Source organism: Clupea harengus, chromosome 22 (assembly GCF_900700415.2).
Source record: "Clupea harengus chromosome 22, Ch_v2.0.2, whole genome shotgun sequence".
NCBI classification, from domain to species: domain Eukaryota; kingdom Metazoa; phylum Chordata; class Actinopteri; order Clupeiformes; family Clupeidae; genus Clupea; species Clupea harengus.
Window position 1 is genome coordinate 701810 of NC_045173.1, and position 24963 is coordinate 726772.

The 24963-nt window shown below is 39.7% G+C and overlaps 1 protein-coding gene across 2 annotated transcripts in view; it reads right to left on the reverse strand.

The window, feature by feature from the left end:
* LOC105893781 (guanine nucleotide-binding protein G(olf) subunit alpha) overlaps positions 1–24963 on the reverse strand; it is a 65183-nt gene that overhangs the window by 34540 nt on the left and 5680 nt on the right. The window contains exons 1-5 of one of the 2 annotated variants that reach the window (XM_031560170.2): positions 9934–11852; positions 9620–9692; positions 9055–9109; positions 8837–8956; positions 3514–3611 (exon numbers count right to left, since the gene is read on the reverse strand). In XM_031560170.2, coding sequence (XP_031416030.1) covers positions 3514–3611; positions 8837–8956; positions 9055–9109; positions 9620–9692; positions 9934–10072 — 485 coding nt within the window. In that variant the 5' untranslated portion in view covers positions 10073–11852. Of the gene's footprint in view, positions 1–3513; positions 3612–8836; positions 8957–9054; positions 9110–9619; positions 9693–9933; positions 11853–24963 lie in introns of those variants that run through there. The other variant, XM_031560169.2, reaches the window with a different exon arrangement.

The following is a 24963-nucleotide window of genomic DNA, read 5'->3' on the forward strand; positions in this document are numbered from 1 at the left end:
AACCAGTTACCAGTATAGTAAGGTATATTACACAACAGTCTTGTGTCTCTTGTTGGAATGAGACGAGTCCCTAGAGTTCACAAAGTTTGTTTGTTTGTTGGATGTTTGCCAGCAATACAGATGGCAGAGTTGGCGATTATTTAGTTTTCTTAGCCTCACCAGAACGGTCTTTTGCCTCTTTTTTTTCATTCATTTCATTTCCGTGGGTAGACAGTCCAGGTGAATGGCGCATCCTTCTTCCTATCCTTCCTATGGGGTGTGCACCTCTCAAAGGCTCTCCATACTAACTGTAGTGTAGATTGTAGATATCAATAGTTGATCTAATGTTCGTCAGAGTTTGTTGGTCGTACACAAGCATGCAGCAACATCAACATCAGCGGCAAGACCCATGAATGATGTTGCTCTATCTTTGGTCAGTATTCCAAACTCTGTGGTTCTCCAATGGCACTGAGAGGGACACAGACAGACACAGGAAGCCTTAGGTCCACTACAGACAGCTGCTGTAAGCCCTGCTGGCTGATGATGATGATGATGATGATGAAGGATGAAGGGTTCGATCATGCAGGTGAATGGCCAAGCAGTTTGAGAGTGAAAATGACTGGTGGAAACTAAACATGCGCACTACTGCAAAAAACACTTCTGAGAAATAGCTAAAGGTGTGGTCAAAGGCACTACGTGGGCAGAGCCATACATCATTTGTGAAAAGTTTGGTTTAAGCCGACCAATACAATTGCTGAGTAATCAATTCGTCAAACAAGATCACAATGTCAGACGATGGCAATGTTGCAACGGTTTCCAGGAGAACCTCTCTAAGGAATAAACCATAGTTATTCATCTGTTTTACAAAACAATACAATAATTCGAAATTGGAGCTGAATCTAAAAATAGTGAACTTGAACAATATTCCCTAAATTGCTTTTCAATACAATGCAATATTATTATATTAAATTATAATAAAATTAATTATATTATAATTAAATTATTATATATTATTATATTAAATATCTGTAGCATAGCCCTAGTCTCACCGTTTACGATCTTCAATTACTGTTTGAACTAAGTTAATTAGTCTTAAATCTTAATCTTAAATTCTGCCCTCCTGTGGTTGTTGTGCTGGCCAGCAATAATGACTCTGGAACAGAAGTCAAGCTACCTTTCCAAGTAGCTTGTTTAATCCAATGGCGTCAAGAGTGTTTTACTTTCGATGATGTTACAGGTCTCATTGATGAAAAGTGGGGGCTTGTCAGACTGGTGGGAGATCAGCTGGTTTTGGATGTTTGTGTATGTGTGTACACAGTATGGCATCACTGGCAACAATGGGAGGCTAGCTAGAGCTAGTGCTAGAGATAGAACAACATACTGTAGTTACAACTGGAATGTAAGCAGCGTGCCGGGCAGCTTAAGCTGATCTGGAATCAGTTATGATACATGTGCACGTGCTATACATGTGCACGTGTGTGTGTGAAATAATACATTTTCTCAGCTCATGCACTGTAAAAGGAAGGAGTTAACTAGCGTAATACATTCTGCTGTTTTGATTCTACTGGAAGTTAATATTTATTAAATGTATCACTTTGGCCAGAACACATTGTAACAAGGAGGTCGGATGTATCGTGGAACAAGTTTAAGCACTCAGTTTCATGACAAGATTATGGTCCGGGGGAGATATCAAGTCCATGCCAGGTCTCAAGCCATAGGTCATACTGATGCTTTCAAAGTGATATGGATGACTTTAATGGTCATTATGATAGAAATTGTAGGCTTTTGGATTGTGTAAGGTATTACTTGGCAACAAGAGTTGGAGATCAAATGCAGTCCTGTCTCCACAGCTATGCTCAGTGAGCTGATGGCTTGTAAGGCAGAACAAATACCCATTGTGCTTTGTCATTTAGATGTCATTTAAATGTCCCCACATAGAGATGCTGCAAGGTTTTTCTTTCCCAACTTGAGCGGGTTTAGGTTCTTCTCTGGCCTAAATCTCCCAAACTAATCAGTAACCTTATTCTACAGACAATTGTGACAGCCAAGAAATAACATAATAAACTTTATGCTAGTGAACACACGCTAGGAAAACTGACGATAACATTGGAAAAACATCATCAGAGTTTAGATATATTAACTTCAGCAAGGAAGACATTAATAACTTTAAGCATTTATTGAGCTGTCACAGCCAAAACCCACAGCTTCACACACATTCTCAGCCCATTCTCAAAGCTATGGCTGCTTCTCTCGTTGTTAGTCACAGTCAGCTGGCATATGAGTTTTAGTGGCCCCTAGTGGACAATAACTATTGGCAGATTCCTAACTAAGTCATGGGATTACAAAATGTCATACGCCAATTATACATTATTGAACAGTTTAAATGGGGAACTCTTGGGCCATACTGGTTCAGGAGGCAGAGGAGTCGTTCAGCAATCGGAAGGTTGCTAGTTTGATCCCGACTCCTCCTCATCAAGTGTCGAAGAGTCCTTGAGTAAGACACAGAACCCCTAACCGCTCCTTCTTGAGTAAGACACTGAACGCCCAACCGCTCCTTCTTGAGCAAGACACTGAACCCCTAACCGCTCCTCCTTGAGCAAGACACTGAACCCCTAACCGCTCCTCCTTGAGCAAGACACTGAACGCCCAACCGCTCCTTCTTGAGTAAGACACAGAACCCCCAACCGCTCCCGATGTGCAGGTTGGCACCTTAGATAGTAGCCTCTGCCATCGTTGTGTGAATGGGTAGATGTCTGAGGCATTAATCTGGCATTAAAGTGCTTTGAGTGCTCTATGAGTAGAAAAGGGTTGCGGTCAGCATCAACTCTGCCTGTCTATAGGTCAGAGTCGCCGCACCACTGTGATACACATTCAATGAAATGGCAGTGGGTCTCAAACTGGTCTCACTTAAGTTTAACACAACTTCCCGCCATCAAACCCAATGGGGGAAAAATATGAAGTGCACAAAAAAGCACATAGCCCAGCTTAGAAAAGCTAATAAAGGCCTTACATTAAACAGTAAAAATGAAGAACTTTAGGTTAAAAGAATGATAATAAACTACCATGGAAAGCAAACGATAACAGTACAGTCCATCGCAAACACTAGTGCGAAGTATTTCTTTGCAAATCTATATTTAAGAGATATGGTGTAAATACAGTGAAAAACTTTGAAAGTTGTATATCTGAGAAGTACAAATATCTGTTTTAATTTCTTCTTAGTTTTGCCTCTGCACCTTCGAGTTTTTACTGCTCATACACTTTTCTAAGAATCATCATCTCACTTGATAAAAAAGTAAACCAATATTTGTTTATGTCTTTTTCTGTAAAACTACTTTTTAATATTTGTTTATTTCTTGATGATTTTAGAAAAAAAACATGACATGCAAACTACTTACATAATATTGAGTCTCAATCCGCCCTGCTACTCCAAGGGGTTAACATCAAATCAAAGTAACATTCCTCCTTTGTGCATATACACCTAGAAACGTTCAAGAACAGACATTGTAGAATGTAAGAACAAAGTTCAGAACTCACTAGTGTGCACAGTCGATGAGCTGGTACTCATTGGATCTCTCGTAACATGCTTTAACTCCTTCATCGTCCCAAAGTTTCTTTGCATGGTCAAAGAACTCCTGGAAACAGAAGAAAAAGGTTAGTAGCAAACACCCCTTTAGCCTTATCATCAACTTCAAGCATGAAATCAATAATAGCAAACCAATGTATAGTTGTGTTTGCAAGTAGTGCTGCACAGCAGCATGGTTTTGGTATTCAGAGTACGATATTTGGTAACACCGACAGGTTTCTAGTGTGAATCATGCCATAACTGGACAAATCACCTAACCCTAACCCCCAAATACTGCTGGACAAATCAGCCCTCAGTCACTGCTGGACAAACCATTGCCTTTGCACCTCCACACAAACACATGCATTTGTTGACAAGCAAGAGACCACAACAGCAAAGTGGAGAAGTTGCTTTTCTGGGAACAAAGACTGAAGCTCATTTTAAGTAACTAAGCTGAAAAAAAAAAAAAGAGTGAAAGTAATGAGGAATGAGAAGCGCACCACCACTAAGAGTTTGAAGTCATAAGCTAAGGCTAACAGCAAGTCTTAAAGGTACAGTCCACACTTCTAATCCTATACACCCTTTGTCAAATTCAGCTAATTGCCCCCTCGTGGTCCTCTAGCTGTCCATTCAGTGTTTGTGCTCAAAGGAACTCTGGTGTTTGTACACAAAGGAACTCTGGTGTTTGTACACAAAGGAACTCTGGTGTTTGTACACAGCCCTGCCTCTGTAAATGGTAAACAACCCCAGTGGCTCAGACCGAGCTGTAAACAATCCCAGCCAATCAACACGATGCTTGAGGAGCACAGAAGGGAGGGGCTGTAATTTGATTGGCTGTTGAGATCACATAAACAATCTTTCACGAAACCCAAATCAAATCACTGACAGCGGCTTTAATGCACAGTTCCAATGCTTTGTGCCTAATGGTTATTGGAATCTAATTAACCTTAAAATTCTTACCTGTCTTCCCTGTTAAATGAGTGTCATAAGCATATCTCTGATTCCCATCTAGTTTCTTTCCATATTTCAATGTGGCTGCATTCTGATACGAACATATCCAATGTCTTCTTTAGAGTCATGTCATATATCCACTCTGGGCCACTTGTGAGCACACAAAAGATTTATATTTATCATGCTGCATGAATGAAGTGTTTACAAGTGTTTGAATGGATCAAATTAGCAGGCCATCTTAACTCTGAACCAAGTGGAGATTGTGCGAGCTGCCTTTGGAGCATGAGAGAAGAATGCTGTTCCACTCTGTGTGTTTACGTCCCTTTCATATGGATCATCAAAAAGAATTTGACAGGGTTAAAACTAAGTTCAATAAAATAAACATAAAAACGGAAAATCGACGAAAACTAGCTACCAACAAAAATCTTAAAAACTCTTAAAAACCTATAATGTTGCTTTAATCAAGGTGGCTATAAGCATGACTGACCACACATCAAACTGTGCGAAGGAGGAGCCTAATATTTGCCATTTCTGTGCTGTGGCCTTCTCCAGTATATGCAACTTCTCAATCATGTTGCACTTTCTGTACCATCTGAGTTTGCCGAAACACTTCACTTTCTGGCGATTGCTGGCCATGTTTTTGCCAGTTTTGCCAAGGCTAGGCTGGTTTGTTTTTTCTTACCCCACTTTCTTGTGACTGTTTTTGCAAATGGTGAATATTTACAATGGTGAATGATCATCACGTCATTTGCTACTTAGAATAGCAAGACAAATTCTAGTATTTCTCAGCCCATATGGTGATGTGATTTTCATAGAGCCATTAAGCAATCTTGACATTTTTACACATGATCAAACAAAAGTGGATGTGGTCAACTGACATCAGTAGGGATATCTGGTTTTGGGCATTTCCAATTGACGCTGGGCAGCTTCCTGATACTGGCCAAGGGGGGAAATATCTGCAATCATTTGAAATAAAACAAAAGCCAAAACAAAAAAACAACAGCCATGCAGACTTGTTTGTATAGTTCAACACTTCGATTCCCTTCCCCCACCTCCCCACATCCCGCTGAGATAGCAGTCCATTGAACTGCTCGAACCCTCTCCAACTGGTGCCGCTCTCACCCGCTATGCTGTAACTGCAGAAACAAAAGAGCGACTAATTCTGCAGCCTCGTCAGGCCGCTCCTGCTCCTGCTCCAGCCATAAAAGAACAGACGAGAACAGGATCCTCAAGGCTTTTTCCAGTGAGGCTTGTGATACAAGGGCTCTGAATAACCACACTGTGTCATGGGCTGCCTCACACAGGGACGCAACTGATCATAGAAAAATGTTTTTTGCAAATGTGTGTGTGTCACTTTACAATAGGCACTGATCTTTTGGACAGTGGTCAACTGCTTAACTGCCCTCGGGATTAATAAAGTATCCATCTATCTATCTATCTATCTATCTATCTATCTATCTATCTATCTTAACTTCTAGTCATCTCAGTCCCATCCTAAACAGTGTTTCTGTACTTTCTGTAAAAAGTAATGCCCATTGGGTTTAACTTCAATGGCCTCTCATGTATGAACTCATCTAAGGAATTTTAACCCAAAATTCATGTCTTGGACATTTCAATCTCCAATGCCCTTATGAAATGAAACAAGTAATTCTTCTTGACTTGATAAATGAGTCTGAGCAGATCGTAACACACACAGAAATAGTATAAAATGATAGCAATACACGCTCCATTATCTGACATTATACAACTAAAAGTTGGATCCCCTCTATGCGTTAGCCATTGGGACAATATGAAATGTGTCTGTCATAAGACCTGTGTCACTGCTCTGCACCAATCAGATGACCTGTTACAGTGCTGTCATAAGACCTGTGTCACTGCTCTGCACCAATCAGATGACCTGTTACAGTGCTGTCATAAGACCTGTGTCACTGCTCTGCACCAATCAGATGACCTGTTACAGTGCTGTCATAAGACCTGTGTCACTGCTCTGCACCAATCAGATGACCTGTTACAGCGCTGTCATAAGACCTGTGTCACTGCTCTGCACCAATCTGATGACCTGTTACAGTGCTGTCATAAGACCTGTGTCACTGCTCTGCACCAATCAGATGACCTGTTACAGCGCTGTCATAAGACCTGTGTCACTGCTCTGCACCAATCAGATGACCTGTTACAGTGCTGTGGGGATCTTACTGCTGACAATATAACTAAATAGTGTTTCATCTAAATGGAAATTAAAATGTTTAAATCTCACACCAACCAACCAACCAAGTTGCCCACTGACAACCCTAGAAATATCTGGCCTGGGCTAACTATATAAAAGTAGAAATATTAATAAATGAATATGATATATTTCATAATTAGGCAGTCTGTACAGCAAGGATAAATAAATGCCAAAGTGAAACATTGTTTCTGGGAACAATTCCATTCTTTCCCAGATGTGAAGCCACGATGTCATTCCATTTAAGCAGCACTTCTTTTATCCTGTATAAGAGGGTCAAATAACAAAAACTTCCTTGTAAGATGACAGGGTACTGAGTATAAGGCATACGATCTCGGTATGACGGGTATGAAGCTCATGAATTCTGCTGTAATCAATACAATCCTAATTAACAACATTACAGAGCCACATAAATGAGTCAGAACGCTGGTTTATATCACAGAAGATTCCTTTAAGATCTCATTGTGCAAGTCTTGCTCAGCTCATCTCATACCTTCACTGTCTACGCTGTTTTCTATCACACTGCAAACTATACTCTTCCTGCAGTTTTTGAACTCCATACAATAGTGTGTGTGATGATGTGTATGTGTTTCAAATCACAATATGTTTGAGAGGGGTAACACAAAACCAACACGGTCATGGAAAGCTTGTTGTGGTAATTCCTAGCAAAACATTTCAAGTTTTAATTGGATAGGCATTTCTAACATAAGCCGATCAAGAATCACATATATGTTAATAAATGTTATGAATGAATTCATTACAAAAAATTGCTAATAAGGGGATTGGTCCTCATAAAGGTGGCAATGTGTCATGTCCTACTGTGTGTGTGTGTTCTCTTACACTAGCTCCGCTGGCCGTGGCTCATTTTGATATGGTGGATCTTTAAACAAACAAAAAGAACTGAAATGGCATTTTAATCCATACGGGCCATTCAAAGTTATTTTTGAATAAATGAAGCAATTTAATGTCAATATAGCAGAGGTAAACAAAAGCCCCAAGAAACCTGAAAACCCTCCATGACACTTCAGAACACTAGGAGATGAACACTGGTGCTATAAGCAGCTCTAGAAACCCAATGCTTTCTGCGGAGACTCAGGCCTCCCAGACTTAAACATGTCATTCTGAACACCACCTACGGCAAACAACAGTATTCAAACAGAGCCACACACCCATTGTGTATTGTAATCTTTCCTACACAGTGCAAGCCATCAGGGCCATAATGTCTAGGCATGAAAAGTCTACTCAGACAGGACAATTACAACATGCCAAGTACATTTCACGTCCTTACTGTATGTGACACCCCATGTGCTACCAAATGTTGCCTATATGCTTCCAAAAGGTCTTGATATGTTTCGCCTTTAATACCTGTAAATAACTTAATTACAATGCATTTTCCAGTGTTATAGTTCTCTTCAGCCTGATCTGCATGTTAAAGAAACACAAACATGCATGACAACGACACATAGGATGTTTTGCTTTCACCACGAGCATCTCTCCCATGTACAGTACCAGTCAAAAGTTTGGACACACCTTTAATTTTTTTAGAAGTTTTTTCTTTACTTTTGTTATTTTCTACATGGTAGATAACCCTTTTTTTGTTTAGAACATCGTTCCATATGTGTTCTTTCGTGGTTTAAATGTCTTCAGTATTAATCTACAATGTAGAAAATAATAAAAGTAAAGAAAACACTTCTCCCAAAAATTAAAGGTGTGTCCAAACTTTTGACTGGTACTGTACTTACGGTAGCATTATGGAGTTTTGGTCTAATACTAGTGAGCTAATTACCAAAAAGCGTGCAAAAACCTTGCAAACACCACCAACAGCCCAGTTGGCACTGCTAAAAGCTTAGTAACATGCTAACTGGCATTGCAGTTGTATTTGCGCTGTGAGTCTGGACGACTGATGACGAGGGAATGACAGGTGTGTTTATATGTTCTTCACATGACCATAAACCATCAACACTAAGTTGAGAAAGGTATCAAAAGCAGTTGCCTATAAAAACATACCTCAAAAAGTGGCAAACTGTTACACAGTGTCCCAGGAACACAATTGTAAAAATCACTAGTTAGGTCAAACCCCAGACCCAATGATTCAAAGCGAAGGTTAAATTGCAAACACTTACCTGTGAATAATCAAAGTCAGAAAGTGGAGCTATGCTTTTGATGTAGTCAATCCGAAACTGGTCCTCGGGATTAGCTAGTGGAACAGGTGGCATTAAAGTGCTCATAGCAGAGACTATAGTCTAAAACCAGAAGAAACAAACACAGGATCACACGCCGTTCAAATGATTCATGGTGATGCAGAAGGGTATACTCTAATATTTTGATATATTAAACTTACCACGATGGCGTCCTTTACATTTTTCCTTATGTCTTGTATTTTCTGTCTTTTTTCTCTGTGTAAACAGGGGGGAGAGTAGCACTCAGAGGTACATTACAAGTTAAGAAACTGACACTGACAGCCTTGTTGCATAGATGACATCTGAACTTAAGTTGTATGATGGAATTCAAACCAGCATACAAGAAGCAAAATGTCATCAAATATAGCCTATAATCTATTTCAATCCTTAACATATTTGTTTCTCAATCCCACTCATTCGCCCACAACCAACGCCACAATATTTGATATGCCCTTGCTGGGGGAAAAAGGGGGACCATGTTAGAAATCCAACAGCGTATTTGATATTTCATGGCTATGAAGTGGGCTAACGATCAATGAGAAACAGCGTCGCCATGCCACTGGACTGTGGGCCAAAAAAGCGCTGCAGTATCCCCAGAATAGTGAAGCAATTAGGCTTCATGTGTCTAAAAGGTTTCTAGATGAAATGTTGAGTAAATAATGCAGGGATATCACTGCACAATTGCATAAAATATGGCCTCTTTTCAAGCAGAAGTAGCCTACTCACTCCGCGTTAAAACCATTGACATGAAGAATCTTCATCTGCTTCACAATAGTGCTTTTCCCCGACTCCCCGGCCCCTTCAAAGCAAACAGAACAAAATGAATTAAAAACATGTCTTAATGAAACAGTTGTTGTGATGAACGACTGCAATAATAAATAACAAATATATGTTTTCACAATCAAAGCAGCATCAATAGGCTACCGACCACCATGACACTGAAGGACCTGTCAAATAGGCAACAGAACGAGCAGCTCTGAAAATGGAACAATTGCTAAAACCGTGCATGCCAAGAGCATATTGGACATTCATGACCTTACCTAATAATAGCAGACGATGTGTGGCTTTGTACGCTTGTCTTTCTTTTTGCAACTGTTTCTCTATTTTTTTATTCGCCTCGCGCTGTGCTTTTTCGTCGATGCGTTGGTCCTCCGTCTTACTGTTACCCAAACAACCCATTTTCTGTTAACCTATCTTGTCGATCGAAAATGATTTAGTGTCTTCTTGCTGCCAAACCAGAACAGAAAAATAAACGCACAAACAATGGTGCGAAAGGATAAAATCAGTGCGACGGTGCTCCGCCGCTAAGAAGAATCTGCTTCCAGTTACAATGCCGTTTAAACCGCAATCAGCCGGACCTTAGGCATCCGTGTAGGCTACTAATCCAAAACGATTCTGCTTTAGCCCACAAGTAAACACATAACCCCGACAAGAATTGTACAAATAGCTTACTATAACAGAAATAATATAAATATGGTAACCAAATCTCGCTGTCGTTCTATTCTCCATGTATTTTTCTATCAAATTTCTATCAGGATTTCTGTCTCTAACTCAGCACTGCCTCCTTCTGTGGCACCAGGAAGTAACCCTGAACCATGGAAAAACCGTTAGTCTACAATGTAGCCTATTGCTTTAACACGCAAGCCCTGTACCTTTTAGATGAGCCTACCATGTGTCTAACAGGTGAGGGGAAATGTACATCCCACATAGTACTCCATAATGCATCCTATCTGTAGGATTTCCATAACCATTAACAAACATAGCTTACAGGAAAACAGTGAGGATTCGCGAGTTTCGGTTAGCACAATGAAGCACTGTAGCCTATTTCAGAATACGTGGTCTAGCTACCGGACAAGACTAATGAACAGGGTTAACGTTACTAGAACGATGACTATTTTATTAACGCACAGTGGCTACAGCTAGCCTACCCAATCAAGGCCACTTAAAATCAATCCGGAAGGTAGTCAATATCAAGATATGAAGACAAGGTTCTTAAAATGGCTACAGGTAAGCACAGAGGCATTCCTTTAATGTGCGACAAGTCCTTCACATCCTATTGGGGCTGGTCTGAAAGGGTCACAGAGCGGACTGCTCTCCCTGAAAATGTCCGGCTTTTGACATGGTCCATATGCAAAACAAAACATTTTCCTCATAGCACCCGTTAAATACTGGCACCCGGAAGAAAATGGGTTTCTCGACGCCCCCATAAGTCTCCGCATAGCCCATGTTGCACATACAATACGACAAAATAAAATACTCTTAACACAGTAACAAACAAATATGCACTGCAAATATGTGGGTAATCACGGAACAACTCAAAACCTGAACTGAATTCATGGTTATAGTTTTTCTATCAGTTCGCCTGGCAACTTCACCACTGTCCACTTTGTAGCTTCACTGGGTCTATAATACTTGAAAATCACTGACATCTAAATAATTGAAAAGTGTACTACAAAGACTAATCCAGTGACATCAAAATGTGCTAATTCTAAAACATTTCAAGAAAGGACAAAGATAATGAAGACAGATACGCCCTCTCTTGGTCAAACACGCCACTGCACCGTTTTCCGTTTCCCAATTAAAGCAGCAGTTTCCATATTCAAGCAGCTTGAGTTTTGGTCAAAAGCAAGCCGTGTATCTACACAAAAGGTATGCGAACACCTTATAAACACCGATAGCAGCACAACTGAAGTAAAAGCTTACAAGTATGCTAAGTGGTGTTTTTTTTGGCAATAGAAGATATACTCTGGATAAAGTTTGCTATGTGGTGCTGTGAAAGCTTTTCTGCATGTTTGCGGGGTAGTCCATCCTGGACCACAGAACTAAACAGAGTATAGCCTGAGCTGCTAATGAAGATGGCAGGTGTTATCTGTCCTTAACATGACCACATACCATCAAAATGATTTGGAAGATGATACCAAGGCTAACTGCCTATAAAAACATACTTAAGTGGCAAATGGTTGAAAAATGATGCTTTAAGGGCTCCATTAAGATTTAAGGATAAATGGAAAAGTTTACGTTAACATACAAGTTTACATACATACCATACATATATCTATATATACATACATATATATATATATACACATACATACATAACATATATATATATATAAACATACCATATATATATAAATAAATAAACACACATACATATATATGTGTCAGGAAAGTTCTGTGACATTTCTTAAAATATCTCAGTGAATTGTCCAGAGGTGTACAATCGAGTCACGACTTCAATTAAAAATGACTTGCAACTTTTTTACAGAGCCAGGACTTTTAAAGCGCCAACACTGAACGGACAGCTAGAGGACCTTGTGGAGCAATTCTCTGAATTTGACAAAAAGTGTATGGGATTAGAATTGCGGACCGCGCCTTTAATATACATAAAAACACAAGCACACGATTAAATAGTTCAACCATTTACTTTAGGAAAACTATATGACATGGGTTTTCACGGCCAACCCTACCCATACAGTAAACTAAAAACCCCATAAAAACTCACATGTTGTTAAACGTACAGGTTGTTAAAAACATTATGCTCGTCACTTTTGTTCCGTCTCCCTACATCCTTTCCCATGGATAATACACAATAATATGTATTCCCATCAATGGTAGCTTTGAGGTAGATCTTTAAGATTTGGAGGATTTTTTCCCTTTGATTTCAATGCCATTCATATGCTGTTACCTGAATTTACCATGCATTCACTTGTACTGTGCTTTCACTATTACATGATAAATAGTCCCATACAGGACTCACACGCTTCCTCCCTGACATATTTTACTCCTTCACTTGATAATAACTTCCACTATTTCCATTAGTGAGCGAGTGTAGGTCTTGACATGCTATATGGCCATCTTAAGGTTGGCAGCTACACACTGTACACTGAATGTTGGGAGTGTGACACCCGCCACCTTGAATGGATATGGCGTCTGCCATCTTGAAACAATAACAACAAGGATCTTTTCTTATAAAACATTTATGAAATTGTATTAGTTTCATCTAGTTTTACATTTTCTTTGGGTAAATTATTTCAGTTTCCTAAAATGTCTCAAAACCATTTGTTTTCATCATACTTTTAGCTATAATAATAACCCTGGTGAGAACTCCATTACCTTTAAAACTGTTTCAAATTGTTATCTAGAACAATACACAAAATCTTAAATCTTAAAACGCTTTCTGCACTGCGCTTCCCAGTAGCCATCAGATTTTACCTTCATTTTCTGCTACGAGTGTCTGCATTGTTGTGGCACAGTAACTTTCACTATTTTTATTATTTCAGAAGGGTTTTATTCCTTTTATTCCTTTTATCATGATTTTAGTTATTCAAGAAGCCTATCGGAACATCAGGTTCTGATACGATATTAATCATTATTTAACTCCATGTATTGCTCTTGCTGCTTGCTTTTATTGATTTTATGTAAAGCACTTTGAACTGCAATTCTTGTACGAAATGTCTTACTTACTTACTTACAGTAGCCTACTGACTGTAAGATGCTGAGATGTTGGTATAAACAGTATAGACACTAGGCTAAAATGATTCATATACGTAAGCTTTCTTATATGCCCATGTTTGGGTTAATACATATGGAGAGCACAGCAATAGGCATAGCATAGGTTTGCACCCGACTTCTAACATGGTGCTGCATAGTACGCATTAGATCTGTAGAACATCTGCCTCCATGTACTTACAGGTGCTAATGCTACATAGGTGAATAATTACTTTTGATAAACATGGGCAACGTTAGAGGCAAAATGCAAATGAAAGGCAAATGTGACATTATTTACAAATCAGTGAAAGGCGATTATTTTTCTGTTGCGTGACAAGGAAAACGGGTATTGTCAAAGTTGCAAGAAGTCACCAGATTTGTTGCCAGCTGCTACAGAGGTCAAAAAGGTCGCTTAATCTAATTTACGCTGTTCTCAGGGTTGCTGGAATAGCATTACCGCCACGTTACATAGCAGACCCAGAGTAAGATGACTCAGTTGATAACATTTCCCGATAGATTATGCCAGCCGCATTGAAATAGAACAAGAAGGCTAGGTCCACCATTGGTTAAAAAACTACAAAACTGATTTCTCAGGTACCGGATTAGAAGTTTTTAAAAAGTGAACTCCATTTCTAAATATAAATGTTTTTCCTACTTTTTCTTGAATATGCAATGGTTTATTTTTTGTTATCCACAACAACCTTCAATTTTCCAGTTTTTGGGGACACAAGGAACAGTGGTGGCTCCTAACGGGAGCAGGCTTCCTCAGAAATAAATGACTTGAGACGTGAAAATCTCAATCTCAATACACGTGTGAAATATACTTTAATTACACAGAAATTCCTATTATGTGCCTCATATATTTACCATGACTCTGGTGTCAAATGGTAAGCTTCTGGCTGTACAGTAGGCCGACGGGAAAGCCAAAATAGGGTCACACAAACTTGGCCTCCGCTCACAGTTTTTAAAAGAAGAATTAGCCAATCACCATTGAGTGTTGTACAGCTCTGTGAAAGAGCCCTGTGAAAATGCCCCTGTGGGTGTATAGAGGATTCCCAGGAATGTTTGGCTTACACGAAAACTTACAATAAATTGCAAGTGGGTGGGCGAAGGAATCCAACCTGGTATCATCTTCACACCAATCAGATCAGAAATAGAGATATGACGGACTTTTAATGTCTCTGACTGAATGCTGTCCAGTTTAGTGTGTCAAGTAAAATACTAAAATGTTGATAAATCTATTTGGTCATGATGCCTTTTGAATAACTGGAAGAAATGAAATTGGGGAAAACAACGACACTTCAGTTGTACGAGAAACGGAGAGCAGGATAAGGTTCCCTAGGGTGCAGCTCAAGATGCTAACGCTACTTTAACTTACTGTTGAAGGGGACAACGTGATGACATCATCTGCAAGCCAATTACCCAATGTGTCCATGTCAGTTTAACAAATATGAGCAAACAAGGTCCATTGGTTGATGATTTAAATGATTTTGCAAACGAGCACATAGGTTAGAGAACAACTAAACTGATTTAGTTGATCTGCTAGCCTAACGTTTTACAGACAAATATTGCAGACACACCTTAGCAAGAAACCTGAAATAGTATATTGAAACGGTTTCTCTCTTTCATTGTGAGTAAAGGTATCTGTGATACACTTGTAACTAGATTAATCCAGTCATGACAGCACCACCAGCATTTTACCCATAGGCTAATGACTCACTATGCTTGCTATGCTAGCTGTAAACATAGGCCTATACAGAAATGAGGTCCATGTGTGCATTTTGAAGTATTTCATTTGACTTCAATTCTCTCTAACCCCCAAGCCTAAGGCACTGCAGTCTTTAACAACCCTAAAATAAAAGCACTAAAAGCAGGTTTGCTGCAATGTAAAAAAAAAAAAAAAAAGAAACACAAAATTACCAAGAAAAATGGCAAACACAAAAAAAAAAATTCATGCAGAATGTCCTTGCGTACCATTGGTCAATCCTGGTGGACTCAGCTCAGAAATGCAGTATTGGGCTTTGGGTCGGGGACAAAAATGGGTCAGGGAAAAAAACATTTTCTTATCATCTCAACATGAGCTTCAGATGGTGGCCCTGTCTGAGGGCCCAATGATAGGATCTAATATCAAGCCTATTTATGTTCCTCAAATTGTGGGAAGCATTTTATCACAAGTCCCAACATCGTCGGCCAGAAGAGCCTACAAAACTCAATACAAAACTTTACAGCCTATAGCCAGGCATTATCCCAATAGTTGGGATAGTTGTAGAAATCTAAAGTAAAGACATGTAAAACTTTATTTGTCAAGAGATGGGGGATTGGTGCCTTCAATTTCTAAAGCATTGCTTGGCCATTTTAGGCCTCCTTAATTGAATGATCCTTGGTTTGTTTTACCTCACTTGGAAGTTCCTTTTCCGATCAAATTTCAAATTGCCAAATGACTAAATGTAAATGTAATGTAATCCATCGCCCTCCTAAAGATATTCATCATTCACTCAATAAATAGTCCCACATCATATTCATCTCTATAGCCTATTTTAAAACATTCCTACAGGTAGAATTGGGTGTTTGAAGTAGACAATCATGTTCTCCAATCCAAGGAGCAGAGTGTAATTGTCACACTCTAGCCTGTAGACAACCATGCAATCATGTGTTTAGCATAGCGGCTTCTAGTGTTCAAAAACGTGCAAAGGGCAGTGGCGACTCCTAGTGGTAGCCAGGTTCTCAAAATGAAATGACTTGAGACATGAAAATCTCTTTAACAATGATGTATAGCAGTGGTCGCCAACCTGTCGATCTCGGAGACTTTCCCTGTCGATCTCCAAAATAAAGAAAAAAATTCTCAAACATTTTCTGAAATGTCTTCAGTTTTCTTACGGACTTCGGAAGACCAACGTCAGAAAAGATCTCCGCCTGAGGATGTCTGTAGAGTTTATGTGAACGTAATCACCAACGATTTCTCAAAAATTCAGCCCTTCCCACTAAATGCCCCTTCTTAAAAGCAGCTTGCACACTGCCCAGACAAACACCAACATTCTCCAACAAACGCCAACAAACACCAACAGTTGGGTCAGTGTGCGCCAGCAGTTGGTGTTTGTTGGTCATTGGTACTGTCGGAAGAGTTCAACATGTTCAGTCGGATCGGTTAAAGTTGCAGAATGTCTGCCCAAAGTAGAGAGATTTCCAACGAACTCCAACATTCTGACAGCTCGTTACCTTGAAAACTAGGCTCAACTCGCGTGCATAACATCCTCGAGCTCTCTTTGATGTCGTAGTTATGTTGGTTATCGGCCAGTTTGTTAAAAAAAACGATATCCTAAGTCTATTTATAGACTTACAACAGTAACTTTGTCAGTAACTTTGGAACAATTTTACAGGTCTGTCGTTGAAGGGTCCTACATTATACATAATAAAAGTGTTTGCCTGTTTTCAATGTCGTTACGTTATTACATCAATGTTGCCAATTAACCGTAGATTAATAGCAACCAAAACACACTTGTGGTTAAGCAATGCCAGTGCATTTAATGGCTGGTGTCATAAAAGCGTAGTCATACTTGGACAAAGACTACATATCCCATCATCCATGGAGCACAGGCCTACTGCCTCTGTTACCTACTGTGAAACTCTACACTGTACTTCCGTCTTGTTGCACTCCCCTAATTGGACTGTTTTGTTTCGCACGTCATCCTGATGTGTCGCTCTCCCTCCGTCATTTGACCGTGTTGCTCCAAATCAAATCTCATTCTATGAATAATATGGAACCGAGCTATGTCTGATTAATCTGTTAAATTGGTGAGTACGTGAGAAATCTATAAAACATTTGAGCTGTTTTATTGTGTTCCCCGTTACTTTCATGATGAGCAATATTAAGATATTGCTTAATTTTTATAAATAAATATTGAGTCTGCATTAAAACTGAAACCACCTTTATAACGGATCCCAATGGAGAAGTTACTCTGTTACATGTGATTAAAACTGAATCCACTATTATAACGGATCCCAATGGAGATGCTACTCTGTTACATGTGATGGCACCGTATTCATCGTAGTCAGAAAAAATGCAATTGCCACCTACTGACCGTTCCTGGTATTGCTGGTTGGAAACACTAAAACCTGTATATGCAGCTTCGGACTGGGCAATATGGCCTATATGGCCCTAGTCGTCTTGAGTTCATGTAGACAGAAAACATTGATTCAAATTGTGAATCGTCCAAAACACTGAAAAAATATTCTGATTTCATTATTTTGGTCATATCGCCCAGATGAGCTATTAAACTGAAATATTCTGATTTCATTATTTTAGTCTTATCGCTCAGATGAGCAGTTAAACTGAATGATTTCATTATTTTGGTCATATCGCCCAGATGAGCAGTTAAACTGAATGATTTCATTATTTTGGTCATATCGCTCAGATGAGCTGTTAAACTGAATGATTTCATTATTTTGGTCATATCGCCCAGATGAGCTGTTAAACTGAAATATTCTGATTTAATTATTTTGGTCATATCGCCCAGATGAGCTATTAAACTGAAATATTCTGATTTCATTATTTTGGTCATATCGCCCAGATGAGCTGTTAAACTGAAATATTCTGATTTCATTATTTTAGTCTTATCGCCCAGATGAGCTATTAAACTGAATGCCATCCCTTGAGTTTGGTCAGTGAACTATCATTGCTACAAAGAGGTGGATGGATGGAAAAAATGGATACAGTATAGTATAATATTATATCAACATAGTGGTGCCAAGTAGCAGTATTTATTTAATATGATTTTTTGGTATATATGTCTACTCTGACAACACTGCATCTTAAGTCCATAAGATGGTGGTTAGTCTCTTGCATGATAACGGCAATGGGTTTTGTGCTTCGATTTCACATCTTTCACTTCATTCCGCAAGTAGTTAACATTGTAATGGAAAATCACTGTTGGCCCTGGTAACATTAGCGCTTGGAGCGCTGGTAGCAGGCCCATTTTCCAGAAATGAAAACAAAAAAGGGAAACTAGCACGGAAGGAAAGTAAGAGACAAAGACTTGAAAGAGGAAGATGTCAACAATGTAGAGAACAGACATGAAATTAATACCAAAAGGGCTGTTGGAGTTTTCAAGGACTGGTTAGTGGCGAATGGTCAAGGTTGTCAATGTTGAGGATTTAAATCAAGCTATAATGCCCTCCAAGCTGGAGGAAGCCATTTCTACCTACTGATTGACATACTGAAGAGCCCAGTGTTTAACTAGCAACATTTTTTTTTTGATCTGTCATCAAAGAGCTTTGCAGAAGTGAAAAAGATTCAAGGCAACACCATCCTCCCTTCGCTCCTGCTCATGTGAAGCATACTAAAAAGAGTCCATGGCCCTCTCTCCACACACACCCCTGGACTAATATAGACGTTTTGGACTGATCTGGTAGAAAGAGGTAGAGGTAGAAGAGGTAGAAAAGGTAATGGTGATCTGACGAACAAAGACCTTCTAAATCTCCTCTACACGATACTGGTCCACGGCGACTGCTGACAGCACAGAACGGCTTCTAGAACAGTCCGCTCTCAGATCCCACTACCATCGAGCAGACGAGGAGCATGTCACAGATTTTTATATTATTTAAGAGTACTGTTACTGCAAATGGAAGATTCTTTGATGAAAAAAAAATGTCAAGCACAAAATACAAGTGACTATAATAACTCACTAAAATAATATAATTAACATGGGGGAAAAATGAAATAGAAATGATGGTTATGTACTAAAATATTAAATACAAAATTAAATAGTGTAGATTTGAAAATAAATATGCAGAATAGAGTGGTGTTAAACTTGTCAGTATCCTCGTTACTAGGAGTCATCATATGCCCATTTTACCACAAGTTGATATATTTCCCTGGGGTCTCAATGACATGTCTGTAACGTACTTTGGTCAAAATACCACAAGGATCAAGTAAAACAGCACCCTTTTTGCCCTGTCCAAAACAGCCCTGTTCAGAGCGACCTGTTTTGAGTGCCTGTTCCTCTAAATGCTAATGAGCCAGCTAACCCCTCCTCCAAGGTGTGTGCTCACCCAAGTAAGGTTTGGAGCTCCCATAGAAACTGTTAAGGAAAAAACATCTTCAGTCTGAAAACACAGCGGTGCATCCATACCGTTTTGAACCAGAGTCGGACCCTGAACCAGAAGAGGCTCCCGAACAGGACATTTCTGAACAATTGGTTAACTTTATGTCACTTCGACAATTCCTTTTGTATGACTGTTCATTGGCTAAGGTCATAGAGTCTTGTTGGCTGTGTCGACACAGGACAACTCAATGCTAGTGACTCGACTATGTAAATAGAGTGTGTTCATGTACGAATAGGTTACAAATAGTGTGTTCATGTACCAATACGTTACAAATAGTTTATGTAATTTACTGGTTGTGAAAAGTTAGGTTTCTGGTGTTTAAGTAAATGCAAGTGACGCCTCCCGTCATTAATGTGTCTGGAGTCACGGGTAAAACTCCAGCTGTACATTTAAGTTAGATCACAGCCAGAAATGCCATCTGACAACAGTAATGGACCAAGCAGGACACAACTCGTAGTAATGTATGTATTTATTACAGTGTTTACACATTGTTTTCTCAATAAATCATTGCATTTGGGGACCTATGTCTTTAATAGGAACACAGCATTCAAATAATCCTCACCTGCAATGTTGTCACTTTTTGAATGTCTTTCCTGATACAGGTGTATTTCTGCCAAGTGTGAAAGAATGCCTACAGAGCCTGAGAATGTCTGCTGCAGGGAGATACCACAGGCAGAATGAATTCTTTGTGAATGACATTCTAATTATGCAGTCACCTTCTTTTCTATATTCCATTTCACGTACCCTTTCAAATTTGTAAGGTTACAAGACTATGCAGCTTCAGAACCAACCAGCATGCATGGTGGGTCATCCTGGCCTCGAACCCGTGAGCTTGAACGTGTTCTCACTACAGAATGCATTCAACTTCTGTCACCAGCCAATTGGGCACTGTTGTGTACCATGCCACCCTTACTATGCGTATGACTAAAGCTACCCATGCCCCAAGCCAGCCAACATAACTAAACATAACTCATTACAACTAAACACATACAACATCCCCCAAATCAATCAAACTGGGCTACAGCCAGCGTATGTTGTATCGTGAAGGAGGGCCTTTACGGATCCCAGGTACAGCATATGGCGCGTGTTGCGGCTGTCTCCAGCCAGTTAGGCACTGTTGTGTATCCTGCCATAACTAAACATAACAAAACTAAATGCTAAATAATATTCCCAAACACCTACCCAGGCAGCCTCTCTCTCTCCCTCTCCTTTTATATCACATTGCTAATGCCTATTTTAATACTGATAAAATGGCCATATTGCCTACTGTTAATTGACTACCTAAAAGTATCTCTCAAATTGATGTCTACTAACAAAAATGTTCTCTCTCCCTTATCGCATGATCCAATTGCTGATGGATGTGGAAACATTGCTCCTCACCCCCACTACTCCTCATGTACGCATATGGACAGCCAAACTCTACCCACTCACTCTGTCTCTTTCTTCCTCTCCTAGTCTAGACTATCTTCGCTATGGGACGCTGCTGTAGTCTCTCCCCCCGATCTACCTGTAGAAACCCTCGGCCCACATGCACCCATCACCACCGTACTGCCGTACACTTACTCTACCCCATACTTTATGCTAGCATTTATATGCAATATATATTATTGCCACCACCATTGATTGTCTAGAGGTAATAAATACAAAAAAGACAAATATCAGTAGCCAGAAACCAGAAAAAAGATGCACTCACTATAATATGTGTCACTATTTATTGTTCTCTAAATACAATGTAAACTTTGCTCAGCCATTACAGGTCTTTGACATACAGAAGCTTTGTAAACTGGCTTTCTGGGCCCGAGAATCTGAGTGGTGCTGCCCTCCTGCGTGGTGCTGCGGATACTGAGAGAGTTCCCTGGCACCCAAGAGTACGTGGGGTTCAGACCTGCCCTTGATTGAACCATGACACAAAGCTGGCTATCACCTCCAGCTTGTCTGGTTTGTCAAACTGGGCAGAGAGATCTTGGGGGATGGGAATCTTCAGCTCCTCATCCACATATGAGGCCGGGTCCTGAAAAACCTTGTCAAAGAAAAAAAAAAAAGATTGTACAGTTTTTTATTATTAATTCAATAATATTATTAAATTGTATTAATGAATAAATGTATGCCATTAGAACTACTATCATACTGCTTCACAAAGTCACATTTATTTTCATTCTGCACAAGTTTAGGTACAGTAACACTGCTATTATTATTAATAATGATTAATTAATTATATATTAATTATTAATTAATAATATTAATAATAATAATATTATTATTATTATTCTATGCATGCCTTACTTCCATTTTTCTCCAAAATCCCTATCAAATAATCATATAGTGTTATCATATAGTGTGTATATATATATATATATATATATAGTGTAATCATATAGTGTGTATATATATATATATATATAGTGTTATCATATAGTGTGTGTATATATATATATATATATATAGTGTTATCATATAGTGTGTGTATATATATATATATAGTGTAATCATATAGTGTTCCCTATCAAATAATCATATAGTGAAAAGTATTGTTTACTTCTGCTGGAATACGTGCCAAACTCTAAACTGACCCACAGTGACTATTTGTTTTGGTAACTTTAGGCGAGTGTGCTCTACCCATAAAAGCTCTTAACCACACCATGAACTAATGAACAAATAAGTGCCCCATCTAACATGTATGACCATGTCATCGTAGTGTCCAAAGGTATCAATGGGAGAGCTAATGGCCTTGGACCATATATGCAGGAGGGCTGTTAACACCTCTCACCATCCGAACACAAAGACAAGGGAATGTCTTTTGGATAACTATTCCACAGAAATCTTCAAGCTGTTCGTGGTAGCAACACTATACCTACGTATGCACACATACATTTCGACACAAGTTACACTCCATAGACATCCAAACCCACTACAGTATCCATCAAATAGACTAGCCCGGGTTCACCATAGCACATAGAGCCAGAGAAACAGTCCTCAACACTGACCACATCATTAGGGACTGCATTGCTGCAGCTATACACCAGTTGGCTCCGAGGCCCGCTCTCACAAACTAACGTACATACCCACACAAGAAGTGACTGTTTGACAAATTACATATCAAAGTAGAACACAGTAGAACACTACATGCTAATGTACCCTGTGCCCCCCCCCCCCCCCCCCCCACTACAACATGCTAATGTCGCTAACTCATACACCCAGTCTCTTATTTCACTGTCTCAGTGTTGATAACAAGAATATGCATCTGGCAGACCTTCAACTAACAACCTATGTTAGCCAATGCTAATGTAGATCCTGCGGCAAATGACCCTAACGATTTTTCAGAAAATGAAGATTAGCATACATCTATTCTAAGTTATTACCTCAGCTGTTTCTGTTAGCTAGTGCTAAATGGGCAAAGAAGCAAATACCAGAATTGTTAAAAAAAAAATACTTACATTTCCCTCGTCTGTAGTTCTGCAACTGGCCCAGGTTGGCAAAACAGTCAGATGAAAAGTGGTTTGTGCACGAGGATGTGTGCTGCTCTGTGCAGAGTAGCGAGTTCGCTTCATGAAGCTAGCTCACGTATCCAAGGTGTCCAAAGCTTGCGCCAGGGGTGGTCCAAGGCCATAGAGAGGGACTCCCTACACGGCTCTGGTGCGGTCTAATTCTACAAGCAGCAGCACATCTGAAGTGCTTGCTGAAGAGTATTTTTTCTGACATAAAGAGACCATAACAAATTGACTGGGTTGTCTTTTTTCTGTATTTTGGGGTTGGTAGGCATGCAGGTTACCCAAACCAATGGGTAGAAGCACTAGAAAAGTGATTATTTTGATAATATGTCCCCTTTAATTGACAGCCCGGACAACTGGGTAGACATCTCTGGTGCTATACAATAGTGGTTTCCCATTTGTCCAACAGACAGTCCTCTGTAGTAATTGGCAATTTTATATTATGGTTTGTAATGTACCTCAATTTTGAGTCTTGTTTTATTCTCATTATACCTATTGCCATGAGTCCCCCACATTTTCCTTAAATATCACATCTCTTTTCACTCCGAGGCTGATGACACAGAGTTGTATGTCTCTGCTGAAGCAGATGATCTGGATAAGATTACTGCATTGCTGTCTAGCAGAAATCTTAAAGGGAACCTTATCCTAATACTGCTGATACTACTACTACTACTACTACTACTACTGCTGCTGCTGCTGCTGCTACTACTACTACTACTACTACTACTACTACTACTACTACTGCTACTGCTACTGCTGCTGCTGCTGCTGCTGCTGCTACTGCTACTGCTACTGCTACTACTGCTACTACTGCTGCTGCTGCTGCTACTGCTGCTGCTGCTACTGCTACTGCTACTACTGCTACTACTGCTACTACTACTATTACTACTGCTGTTACTACTACTACTCTACTATTATTACTACCACTACTACTACTACTGCTACTGCTGCTGCTACTGCTGCTGCTACTACTGCTACTGCTACTGCTACTGCTGCTACTGCTACTGCTACTGCTGCTACTACTACTACTACTACTACTACTACTACTACTACTACTACTACTGCTGCTGCTGCTACTGCTACTGCTACTACTGCTACTACTACTACTACTACTACTACTGCTGTTACTACTACTACTCTACTATTATTACTACCACTACTACTACTACTACTGCTACTGCTGCTGCTACTGCTGCTGCTACTACTGCTACTGCTACTGCTACTACTGCTACTACTGCTACTGCTACTACTACTACTACTACTACTACTACTACTACTACTACTACTACAACATCGTAGAGAGGTCTCACGCCCTGTACCCCGAAGTTACATAGAGCAATACCAGACGCACCAGGCGTCCCATGGCAGTGGCACACTGTTATTTTTGTTCAGGTGACATGCAGACTCATCAACTGATTAAAGTTTAGCTGTACTACCACAGCTATACTATTACATTTTCCCAGAAAGCAGAAACTCCAAACAGCACATAAGAAGAAGAAGGCAGACAACCAAACTATAAGGCTATAAGAACCCCAGCGCTATAGAATTAGAATAGTTTCTAAATTCCCAAATAAATGTCACAAGATTCACAAATGTAAATGCTGCACTCGGGGGAAGCTGTGACGGGTTTGAATCCGACCTGTGGTAATTTCCCGATCCTACTCCCCGTCTCTCTCTCCAGCTAATTTCCTGTCTACCTTCACTATCCTGTCTTGGGTTGCAAAGGGGCGGAACATTTCCGGTAATTTCCGGAAACTTTCCATGGGAAGTTAAGCTCGGGAATTTGGGAAATTTTGCAAAAAAAAAATCTGCAAAAGTTAGCCTATAACAGGGAACTTAAATATAGTTGAAAACAAGACTAAGCAAGCCTAGCTCAGCTGGACCCTGGATGCAGCTAGTTGGGAACATTGGACCTCATTCTCGAACTCAGTTAAGAAAATACAAGAATATTTCTATCATAAACAATTACGTTTCATATTTATAGTCATG